Source organism: Heloderma suspectum, chromosome 6 (genome assembly GCF_057233095.1).
Source record: "Heloderma suspectum isolate Gila_16-S chromosome 6, 16-S_ref, whole genome shotgun sequence".
Classification (NCBI taxonomy): Eukaryota; Metazoa; Chordata; class Lepidosauria; order Squamata; family Helodermatidae; genus Heloderma; species Heloderma suspectum.
This window is the reverse complement of record NC_139463.1, coordinates 26,853,800-26,866,306: the sequence shown is the minus strand read 5'-3', so window position 1 is coordinate 26,866,306 and position 12,507 is coordinate 26,853,800. Positions and strand designations below refer to the sequence as shown.

Sequence of the window (12,507 nt, the reverse complement as noted above, 5' to 3'; positions counted from 1 at the left end):
TCAATGATCAAATGAAAGGCCCATGGGAAAGGGATGTTAGGATACCCATTACAAAACAGGGATGGTTTCGTATATCCATTAAGTATAAATCCGTAAGCTTTTCAGTCCATGAAATACAATATAAATTGTTGGACTGGATATGCCTTCAGTCTGATTCAGCATGGCTCTTCATGTGTTCTTTGCATGTGGTAGGACCTCCCAAAGGTTGTTGTTCAGTTGTTACGTCGTGTCCGACTCTTCGTGACCCCATGGACCATAGCACGCCAGGCCTTCCTGTCCTCCGCTCTCTCCCGGAGTGTGCTCAAGTTCATATTAATTGCCAAAGGTACAGGCATCAAATAATTAATATTCCAGTGCAAATCACAGGCCATACAACTAGAGTAGATCCTTTATTGGCTTTATGCAATAGAGCTTAGTTCACCAAGAATATTGAACTTACTAATTTTGAAACTGTTAATTGCTGCTACAATAGGAAGACAGTGGAGAACAAAACTCAGCCTCCTACAACCATGGAATGGCTGCCAAAAGATAATGGAGGAAGGAGAGAGTTTATCAACCAGATACTGTAGCAGATGAATCGATATATATTGTAATGTTTTGGTATGTGTTTTGTGGCCAAATCAGACTGGATTTTTTGTGTTAAAATATTTCTATTTATGCTTCTGTATACTATACCTCTGGGTCTATGTACTGTCTTGTATCGGATTTTTAAAAAATTGATTGGAATACTCATTCTCATTCTCTCCCCCACCTCCACCCCATTTCATTTCTTCTTAAAAACAAAAGTTCTGGTTGATTACTTTTTTTCAAAATAAAACAGAGTTATCTCAGTGCCTCCTTCGCAACTCAAACCAATCGATTTATGTGGCTCAGACGAAGTGCTTAGGAACCAACCTAGGAAAGAAGCAGATTCAAAGCAGCATGTCTCTTTGCTGCCTTTAGACTGACGGAAGAAAGTGAAGCTCCTCAATTCCTCAGTTTTTTCGTGCAGACCCATAATACTCTGCTCCTAAGAAAGACACATACACAAAGGTTTTGGCAGGAAGAAATGTTGTGTCATATTGTTAGTGCATACCCAAGTGTTGCAAGAGAGGGAACCCTGACTATTGCTTATAAGCATATATTAATTCACATAAAGATAAACATAACACATTTAAAGTTTTCTGGGAGTTCCAAGTTTAAATTATGTGTGTGCTATTTACAAAGTAGTTACACAGATTCTGTCCCCTGCCAGGAAAGTGGCATTTAATTACTGCTTACCTTTCTTGGCTATTTGTTTCAAGTCTCTATCAAAATAGAGTCTCTATCATTTCAGTATTAAAAGGAAAAAAGAAGAAATCCAATAACTAAGCTCTCCCTGTGCCCACACCTCAGGGAACAGAGGCTGAATAATTAAGAAGCAATTGAGGCCGTGTCCACTGGTTGCACTAAACAGGAAGGAAGAAAAGAGCCTGAACCTGCAAACAGGAAGCTTTTTAATTCAATTGATTTTCAAATTGATTTAGGCTCCAATCTTCATCCGCTGAGAGGCAGGCTGAGTGACCATAGGAACCTACACAAGTGCTGCTTTACAGCAGAGAAAAATGGCTAGTGTGGACGCGAGCCACGTCTCAATCCTCCAAAAGGATTGTGTCCTTAACCAATTTCTGAGGGAATCAAAAGTGACACTGCACCAAAAATAAAACTCACCGCTATCTTTAGCTGAGGTTGGCCACCAGTTTCCTCACAGGTCAGAACATTTCTCCCATCTGCAAGGCCCATAAAGATGGGATATGTATGCTTCTCTTTTTGTTCAATGCCTCTGTTGGGGATCACCGCCATTAACTCCTCTGGAGGCAAACAACAGGCAACAAACAGGGTCAGTGGTACAAGAGAGAGAGAGAAGTATCTTTGGGACAGGAGTCTTGGATGAGAAGCCAAATCGAATTCAAGACAACCAATACGATTAAAAGCGACTGAAATGTCCCATCAGAGTAAATGCAAGTCTACATATAGGAGCTCAGTGACTACGCTTGAACTATGTCCAAGTTTCATATCATTTCTTCCTAGCACTAGGAGCTAGGTAATTCTAATTACCCCAGGTAATTCTGTGTGTTGCTGTAATAATCTCTTTATGGATTCGTTTTATTGTTACCTCACTGAATCAGTGCCAGACTGGGTGATAGAGTACATGCTTCTGTGCACAGGTGCTCTACCACTGAGCTACAGCCCATTCACCAGCATCTGTGGGCAGCATCATGCCTCTGCAGGAAGACCCCTCGGAGGAGGAAGAGCTGGAGGACAAGGAACCACCCACCATCAGCAATACCCAGGATCTACCAGGAGACTGAGAGAAGCTCAGGCTCTACTGTGAGGGCATCACATGTGGAGGACAAGGACTCCGCCTCAGAGATGCAAGCAGAGAAACCCCAAAGCTCTTGGCAGACACACTGCCTGAACAGCCAGGAACTCAGAAGTAGTGCTAGACTGAGGCAGAGGCCTTCCTGTGAGGACAGGTCTACTCACATGTAGGAGGTTGGGTCCTGGCATACGTACTTCTGGACTGAACTCTGACCCTCCTCCTGCCTGCTCCCTGTCTGCTGTGTTGGCTTGGGACCTTGTTGCCTGTGACCTGGATTGCTGAGACCTTGCCTTTTGCCTGGTCCCTGTTTGTGTTCACCACCTTGGAACGCTTGGACCCTTGAACGTGCAACTGGTAGGTTCAGACTCGGAAAATGTGATGGGGGGGGCATCAAGAGGACAGTGTTGTCCCCCACCCCTGTAATAATCCCTGCATTCCCAGTTTTTGTTTTAAAAATGACTCTCGCCTTCTTGCAGGTATCATGCTGCCCAGTCATTTTGTGAGAAATTAGCTTGCTCCCACCTTTCACTGTTTTTAGCCAATCATGAAGTCATAGCAATGATTAACATTTAGAAAAGCAGAGCTAGCCAATCAGCCAAAAAGAAGGCTGTAGGGACGTGCCCATTTTGGGGAGAAGAAACGTGTGGTTCGTTTTTAACCCATTTTTTGGCCTTCCCTGGTGGAGAAGTGATTGCTGCCACATAGAAACCAATTCAGAAATCCAGGATTTCAGTCTAGCTGTGATGTAGCTGTTCTGTGATTTAGCTCTACCCAAAAACAAAAGGTAGCCACAAAGACAAGAGTTCATGATATTGCTAACTGAAGTCTTATTTTGTCCCCCTGCCAAAAAGTTATTTTTAATGTAAACATTGCTCTGTAATTATACCCATGTTGTAGGAGTCAGGGCTGTGGCTCAGGAATTGTGGCTTACACCAACCTGGCAAAGTAGCCCAGTATTGTTACAACCATTTTGCTGGGCAGAGGGAGGGGTTAGAGTAATTTATGACAATCCTGTAGTATCAGCCGGTGTTATTATCCAGTGGCATTTATCTATTGGCATTTCTAAGTGAAATTAACTGAAGCTGCACTGCACTGAATTCAGGATCAGAGAGGATGCAGAGAGCCAGGGAAGGAATTGCGGGTTTCAGCTGCAGTGGAAATGGCCCCTAAACAACAGATCTATCTGCTGAGAAACAATGACAGGAAAGGCTGGGTGTACAAGTTCACAGAGGCCAGGTCTACCCAGCTTGGTGGACCAGGTACGGGGCCACTCAGGCATCAGATCTACCAGAGCCGCTACATGTCAGGGTGGAAACTGAGCCCAGAGAGCCCCAGTGCAGTTCTGATTCTGAGGAGGAACAGCAATCCGTGGGAGTAGAGCCAGCTCATCCCTCACAGGCTCAGCACCTGGCAGAGATTCCTCCTGCCAGCATTCCAGAGATAGTTAGTGACCCTGGTAGTGAGGGAGTGTTGGAGGGGGGCTTCTTAGATGCTCGACGCAGATGCAAAGAGCAACGAGCGATGGAGGGCACGGAAAGGAAGCGTAGCGCCCGTTTGGCACTCAAGCAATGGCCGCCTCCCATGGACCCAAGGGAAAGAGGGAGGATCTCTCCCTAGCCCATAGGTTCTGGGTCTTCAAGTGACTCTTTCAAATGGGGATCAACTGCCTGCCTGAAGCTTAGGACATGCTGCTGTTCTTTGCTTTAGCCACTGGTGATTAGCATCTGAAAGAGTCATTAAGCTTTGAAAAGAATTCCCTTTCGTCTGTGTCTTGAGTTGGCTATTGGAATCTACTGAGAGAGGCCACCAAGGCGCTCCTGACAGCTTGATCCCCGTTCCTCTTTTTTTTCCTCTCTTTCTCTTTTTTTTCTCCTCCTGCCGAATGGAGGGTGCCAGGGACCCAGCAGTGCAAGCTCTGGCGCAAGAGAACCAGATCCTCCGTGATCAAGTGGCTCAACTGACGACTGCCGTACAGAATCTGCAAGCTTCGGTTCAACCCCCGCCACCTCCGATTCCCCCCCGTCGCAAGTGCCCGGTGGCTTTGCCAGAGACGTTTTCTGGGGAGAAAGGACTTTTTCAGATTTTCTGGGCCCAATCGGAGCTGTACATGCACCTTTGACCTGAGGATTTCGTGACGGAACAGGTTCATGTGGGCGTCATCATTAACCTACTTTCAGGCGTGGCAGCTAAATGGGCTTCGGGACTTCTTCTTGCTAATGACCCCCTGCTCGGGAACTATCGAGGTTTCATGACAGTGATGGCCAGATTTTTCAGTGACCCCCTGCGCACGCAGACGGCTTCTCGGGAGATTCGCCGCCTCAGGCAGGGCAAGGACTCAGTTTCCAGCTATGCGACAACTTTTCGCTTGCTGATGCAGGATTTACAGTGGAATGATGCCACGCTGGTGGCTCAGTTTTTGGACGGTTTGAACGACGAGATCTTGGACGAGTTGGCACGCACGCCTAGCCCGCCTACTTTGGAGGACCTCAGTCAGACCTGCCTCCAGATAGATAGTCGGCTGGAGGGCCGCCGGCAGACCCGGAGGGCGCCGGGGGCCGAGATTTCCCTCCTCCCATTCCCCCCCATTTCCTGCCCCCTCCCCCACCCCCCGCCCCTGCGGTGGGGACAGAGGAGACCCCGATGCAGCTGGGAGCTACCCAAGCCCCACTGCCGCCGGAGGAACTACAGCGGCGGCACGCTGAGCGCTGATGCTTTCGGTGTGGAAAACTGGGACATTTCACCAAAACCTGCTGCGCTAGACCCGCAGGTCCTCTGCCTCCCCCTCCTCTCCTTCCTCCTCCTCCTCCTCCTCGCCCCCAGGCCTGACTAGGCTGCCCCCCAAGCCTGTTGGGGGTCTCCAGTGTGGGGGTGGGTTCCACACCCGGTGGGTGCCTTCCACAACCCCCCCACCCTCCCCTCTCCTATTGCATGTTCACCTCCGCTCCTCCCAGTGGGGTGGGGTGGAGGCCCTGGCTTTAGTGGACCCGGGGGCTATGACCAGTTTCATGGATGAAACCTTCGCCCTCTTCCACAAAATTCCTACCCTGCCTCTTCCTGCCCCCTTGGCAGTGGAGATCATCGATGGGCGTCCTCTTTCTTCAGGCGCAGTGACCCGGATTACAGCTCCACTCACTCTGCACACCCAGTCCCACGTTGAGCAGATTCAGTTTCACTTGGCCAAGGTTCCCCAATACCCAATCATGCTGGGTGTTTCCTGGCTCTCTAAGCATAATCCTCAGATTTCTTGGGAGCTTCAGCAAGTGGAGTTTGCGTCTCCCTACTTCCGGGAGCATTGCCTCCCGACCGAGGCGCCAGTCCCAGCCCAGGCCTTAACTAGGGATATACGAAAGTTCCGCCACGGATCTCGGGGAGGCCGAATGCCAGCGCATTCAGCCCCCCGAAATCGGTGGTGGAACGGCCTGCCACCCCCCCCGGGACGAGACTTACCTTGGGCGGATCTTCCTGGCGGCGGTGGCTCCGGCGGCAGGGCAGGGGCGGCGGGGCAGCGGTGGCGGCAGCCAGTCTTCCGACCGGCTGCCGCCACCGCCATTTCCAGTTTTTAAAAAAAAAAAAAAAAAAACGTGATAGGCTACGTAAAGATTTACGTAGCCTATCATGGCTAGGTTTAAAAAAAAAACCGTGATAGGCTACGTAAATGTTTACGTAGCCTATCACGGCTGACTTTAAAAAAAAAACAAACGCGTGTACGCAAATGGCGGCGGCCACAGCCACCGCCATTTGCGTTCCTTATTTTGGCACGTCTTAGTCTACGTAAACATTTACGTAGACAAAGACAGCAAAAATAAGGGGAACGCAAATAGCGTAGCGTCTACGCTATTTGCATTCCCCTTATTTTCACCGTCTTAGTCTACTAAATGTTTACATAGACTAAGACGTGCCAGAATAAGGAATGTAAATGGCGGCTGCCATGGCCGCCACCATTTGCATACGCGCGGGGGGGGGTTGTTTTTTTAAGTCAGCCGTGATAGGTTACATAAACATTTATGTAGCCTATCACGGCTGACTGCAGGGACGCAAATGGCGGCGGCTATGGCCGCCGCCATTTGCGTCCCTGCTAGCCAGCAGCCAGATGTCCGGCTGCTGGCGGAGCCGGCCGGCGGCTCCGCAGAATCGCTGCGGAGCACAGCCAGCCAGCCAGGATTCTGGGGGGGGGAGGAACGGCGTGCCTCCCCCCCGGCGAGGATTCTGGGGGGAGGGACGGAACGCCTCCCCCCCAACCATAAACATAATTCGCGAAAGGTAAGTACCTTTCGTACATCCTTAGCCTTAACCCTTTCCTCCCCCTCCTCGTCTGCTTCTGGCAGTTCTTCAGCTACCGTGATCCTCCCAGAGAAGTATGCGTCTTTTCGGGATGTTTTCAACAAGAAGGAGGCCGACCAGCTCTCCCCCCCCACCGCCCATTTGACTGTGCCATTAACCTCATTCTGGGGGCAACCATCCCTGCTGGATGGCTGTATTCGATGTCGGAGCCGGAACTTGGAGCTCTGCTAGAGTTTTTGGACAACAACCTCAAACGTGGCTTCATTTGCCCTTCCTCCTCCCCCGCCTGTGCCCCTACCATCTTTGTGGCCAAGAAATCTGGAGAACTCTGCACGGTGCACGATTACAGATCTTTGAATTCGGTCTCAGCCCCTGACAAGTACCCCCTCCCCCTCATACTGGATGCTGGAGCGCCTGGGGCGAGCCAAGATTTTCACAAAGTTGGACCTGCGTGACGCCTACAGTCTGATTCGCATCCGGGAGGGGGATGAGTGGAAGACCTGTTTCGGCACCCGGTACGGAGCGTATGAATACCTAGTGATACCGTTTGGGCTCGCCTGCACCCCCCCACACACACTCTACCCCCTTCTCTTTGCGAGGTGGCCTGCTTTACCATTCTGGCCAGGTCTATGTGCCCTCTAGACCCCTCTGCGAGAAGGTCATCCATCAGTGCCACGATTCCCCCACTGCTGGGCATTTTGGCTTCGCCAAGACTCTGCACGGAGTGACGCGGGATTTTTGGTGGCCTCGTGTGTGTCAGGACGTCAAGACCTATGTCGCCTCCTGCCCAACCTGCCAGCGGACGAAGGCTCCCTCAGGCAAGCCCACAGACTTGCTTCACCCCCTGCCTACCCCCTCAGGACCTTGGAAACTGCTCTGCCTTGATTTCATCACTGACGTACCTCCCTCACACGGTAAGACCACCATTCTGGTGGTGGTGGATTTGTTTTCTAAGATGGCCCATTTCATCCCCTGCTCTGGGTTGCCCACAGCCAGGGAGACAGCAGAGCTGTTTTTGGTGCGTATTTTCCGGCTCCACAGATGGCCCGAGGGTCTCATTTCAGATAGGGGGGCCCAATTCACTGCCCATTTCTGGAGGGAGCTACTTGGGCTTCTCCATGTGATGCTCCGTCTTTCCTCCGCCCACCATCCACAGTCGAACAGTCAGACCGCACACACCAATGCGACTCTGCAGTGGTATTTGCGCTGTTATGTCAATTACCAGCAGGATGACTGGTTTTCCTTGCTGCCTCTCTCAGAATTTGCATATAACAATGCCTGACATGCTTCCACCCGCCAAACTCCATTTTTTGCCAATTTTGGTTACCACCCCAAGGCTTTCCCGTCCACCTTAGCTCCCTCTGCAGTGCCAGTGGCCCATGACTTTTTGGAGGAGTTGCCAGCGGTACACCACCTCTTACGGGACTCCCTCGAGCAAGCCAAGACAGCCTATAAGGCCTCTGCAGACCGGCGGCACCAGCTGGGTCCATCTCTGCAACTCAGGGACTGGGTTTGGCTATCCACCCAACACCTCCCCTCTCACTCGCCCGCAAGGAAGCTCGCGCCTCGCCACATGGGGCCTTTCCAGATTACGGCCCAGATTAACCCTGTTGCTTTTCGCCTGGCTCTTCCCCCGTCCATGAAGATCCATCCTGTTTTTCATTGGTCCTTGCTGTCCCCACTGGTTTCTGGCGACCCTCATCGCTCAGTTGGCTCCCCCCTGCCACCAGTGCTAGTGGAGGGGGAGGAGGAGTTTGAGGTCACGGAGGTTCTGGACTCCCGCCTTTCTCGCAGCCGCCTGCAATATCTAGTGGACTGGAAGGGGTACGGGCCTGGTGAGCGATCCTGGGAACCCGTGGAAAATGTGCATGCTCCGTTGCTGCTGAGGCACTTCCACCAGCTGTACCCCCACAAACCCGGGGCCCCAGGGGAGGAGCACAAGGGGGGGCCTCATGGGAGCAGGGATGATGTCAGGGTGGAAACTGAGCCCAGAGATCCCCAGAGCAGTTCTGATTCTGAGGAGGAACAGCAATCCGTGGGAGTGGAGCCAGCTCATCCCTCACAGGCTCAGCACCTGGCAGAGATTCCTCCTGCCGGCATTCCAGAGATAGTTAGTGACCCTAGTAGTGAGGGAGTGCGGGAGGGGGGCTTCTTAGATGCTCGACGCAGACGCAAAGAGCAACGAGCGATGGAGGGTGCGGAAAGGAGGCGTAGCGCCTGTTTGGTGCGCAAGCAACGGCTGCCTCCCATGGACCCAAGGGAAAGAGGGAGGATCTCTCCCTAGCCCATAAGTTCTGGATCTTCAAGTGACTCTCTTTCAAACGGGGATCAACTGCCTGCCTGAAGCTTAGGCCACGCTGCTGTTCCTTGCTTTAGCCTCTGGTGATTAGCATCTGAAAGAGTCATTAAGTTGTAATGGGATTAAAGCTTTGAAAAGAATTCCTTTCATCTGTGTCTTGAGTTGGCTATTGGAATCTACTGAGAGAGGCCGCCAAGGCACTCCTGACACTACACCTGTTATGTGATGCTAGTTACATATGCATATGCATGTCCTTTGGGCACTTTCTGAAGAACATGTGGCTGAATCAGAAGCTTCCTAACACCCAGTTATCCAGTTCGAGAATTTACATAAATTTAATCAGTAAAGGGTGGGGGCTGAGAGTGAATGTAAGACGTGTTACCTGGTGTGTTGGAATTCCGTGGGGCTGCTATCAGTGTCTTGTTCAGCCAGAAGAAGAACTTCTGGTTAATATCCCAAATTCTGAAGAGCTGGGGACGTGTTTCAGCAAAGTACACTGGTGTACCTGGAAAAGGCATTGGGGGTGGGGGTGGACGGATAAAAAGATATAAATCTATTACAAAGACACCCAAGAGAAACAGACTTTTATAAAAGAAGGATGGAGTGACTTGTTTGGCACTGAACAGCATCTTATGGATTTATCATTTGTTGCATTTAACTTTCATGTTATGGTTGCAAACCCCAAAGAGTTTGCATGCAGTAGCAAACACCCTGTTTGGATGGCACATTTCATGGCATGATGTGCGCAGTTTCTGTCGTCTGTCTAAAAGACGGGTGTTGAACCTGAGGGCTATTGGCCAAATCCCCCCCCCATAGGTCTCAATTCAGCCATCCAGGGCTCCCCAGATGGGCAAGCCCCCTTCTCCAGGCTCATCCCACTTTTCCCAGACCATCAATCATTTTGTGATTTACCAGCTTTCCCATGGTTTGTCTCCCATTTCAAAGGGTTGAAATACCTCTCCAAAGGCTTTGTTACTGGTATTTTGGCCCTACTGCTTATGACTTTGTTCCACCTACCACTGTGTCATCCGATGCTCCTGTAATAAATTCTGTCTGGGGAAAACATCTTGGTCTCTCAAAATACATACAGGGGAACATCTTTGTGATATTAAGAATAAAAAGCAGATGTCAGGGTGGACACTGAGCCCATAGAATCCCAGAGTAGTTCTGATCCTGAGGAAGAGCAGTCGCTCCTGGGAGAGGAGCGCGCTCTTCTTTCCCGGGGCCCACAACTGACGGAGATTCCTCCCACCAGCATTCCTACCTTAGATAGCAGTCCTGGGAGTGACAGAGCATGGATAGCAGACTTGGTGGACGCGCGACGCCGACGCAGAGAGCAGCGCCAAATGGAGGGTGCAGAAAGGAGGCTTAGTGCCCGGTTGGCACGCAAACAACGGCTGCGCCCAGAGGATCCAAGGGAAAAGGGGAGGGACTCTCCCTAGTCCTTACGTTCAGGGGTCTGCCAGTAATTCCCTTTCAAACAGGGACCAACTGTTCCAACTTAGGGCATAGGTACTCTGCTGCTCAGATCTAGTTACAAACGGTAGAGTTGTTAAGTTGTAAAAGAAGAATAAAGCTTTGAAAGGAATCCCTTTGTCTGTGTCTGGACTTGGCTACTGGATTAGACTGAGAGAGGCCTCCAAGGAGCCCTTGACAGCAGGGCACCCCTTGGTAAGTCACTTTTTAGAACCAAGGCCTTTTCTACCCAGGGCTGTTAATCCACTATATCTAATTTTGGTTTCATTGCAGAATTGAGACCCAACCATTACACAAACAGCGTTTCCTTGCCTGCTTTACTGCCACATAACCTCTGTGGTATAACGGAATAGCGGAATTACACATATGGAAAATCATTTTCTTTCACTTTCACAAGTAATCCCACATTTTCCCTGCTCTAAAAACATTCACTGTAAGTGCTGTTTAAAAGAGAAGTGAAACTGGAGGGTCACAACATCATCTAAAGAACCCATAAACAACTGTGAGTAGGAAATGATGAGCACACATTAAAAGCCTCATATAGAAAAGCTCAAAACCACTCTGTAAAATGACATCAAGTTTTGGAAACTCCTCACAAACAATGAAAAAACTCTGCTAAGGAAGGAACTAGAATGGATTTTAAGGCTGGAAACTTAGACTCCCTAAAGAACTGGATTTTCTTCATTTCTTCTAAAGTACAGGGTTTTTAAGGCACTCACTATGAGTGTGGTGCATGTCCAGAAATGAAAGGCCTTGAGTTTAATCACTGCAATTATGAGAATATCTGAGATGAGTTAAGAGAAAGTACATAAAGTGCTGCTTGCTAATCATGTCACCTGTTGCAGATTTTAAACTTGGAGGGCGGAAATTAGATCTCTGCAGGCTACATATAAACATTGTAAGTAAATATACATAAGCACACTTGCAATATGTATATGAAATGTAATGGGTTATTTTAAAATGTTTTGTTTCTAAATTTAAACTAGTATGTTGTATTGTTCACTTTTTATACAGGTCCTGAAGAAGGCCCAGAAATATATGATACAGGGCTGAAATGTATTGAGGCTACTCCAACAGAATAAACATTTCTTTTTACATCCTAGGACTCTGTCTCTCCTTTTCACCAACAAAGAGATAAGTAAGGACCTGCCTTTTACCTCGTGGTATTTTTGGAAATTTGTGGAATAAATCTTCCATTTCCTGGTCCACAGTCTGCTTGGGTGATTTCATCACAGCAGCTCCTCCCTTAGCCTCCATTTCTGTTGAAGTCTTGATTGAGGCTCCGGTTATTCGTTGCTTCTTCTGCATCACAGCTATTAAAAGAGAGGAACACCTTAGAAACTCTTGAGTGACAAGCATGTGAAGCCATCCAAACACAGACAGTAATGGAGGAGGTCCATGGTCTGTCCCATGTCGTATATTGCAGGCTCAGCACAAGCAACCAAGAGGGTTGGGGTATTAGTGGAGGAATACAGAGCAAATGACCTGATAGAGGCAGACAGAAACAGGGGACAGGGGAGATTTTTTAAAGAGTTGTCCTCACAACAACCTCACTTAGAGTTGAGCAAAGGCAAGAGTACCCACCCAAAGAGGTAGGAAGAAGACAGAATGAGGGGCAGTGCTAGAGGTGGACTTAGGAGGAGGAGAAGGGGAATTCAAGCTGCAGATCACACCATCAACATTTTTCTTAGGCCAGGAAAAATGCCCCAGGTCAGCTCTGAATCAGCTGACTGTCACTGAAGAACGAGAAAAGGCAATGAAGTCAGACTCTTGTGGTGAAGGAAGTTCATGCCTGCAAAAACTCCTATTTTTGTAAATTCATCTGATGACAGTCTTTGTCTTCTGTGCTGTAATGGACTAATACAGCTGCTCCCCTGGAGTGTGCCCCATGCCATACCAACTCCATCCTCATCACATCTGTCCCTATATACCTCATGCCAAGCTCTGTGCTATCATGTTCATATGTAGACTGGACACAGCTTCTTTCCTGATGGACACACCTGTGCCTGTCACTTCTCCCAGAAATTCAACAAGCCCAGTTTTCTCCATTTTTGCACCCCCATTTCAGAGAAAAACTATGTCTGCTTGTTCTCTGTTACACAGCCATTAA

General features: G+C 49.3%; 1 protein-coding gene across 1 annotated transcript in view; it reads right to left on the bottom strand.

The window, feature by feature from the left end:
- Positions 1 to 12,507, bottom strand: part of LOC146340585 (uncharacterized) — a 37,517-nt gene that overhangs the window by 14,250 nt on the left and 10,760 nt on the right. Inside the window, exons 2-5 of the mRNA XM_084803887.1 lie at positions 11,555 to 11,710; positions 9,304 to 9,426; positions 1,690 to 1,829; positions 895 to 1,009 (exon numbers count right to left, since the gene is read on the bottom strand). Of these exons, the coding sequence (XP_084660013.1) occupies positions 895 to 1,009; positions 1,690 to 1,829; positions 9,304 to 9,426; positions 11,555 to 11,705 (529 nt within the window). The 5' untranslated portion in view covers positions 11,706 to 11,710. The remainder of the gene's footprint in view (positions 1 to 894; positions 1,010 to 1,689; positions 1,830 to 9,303; positions 9,427 to 11,554; positions 11,711 to 12,507) is intronic.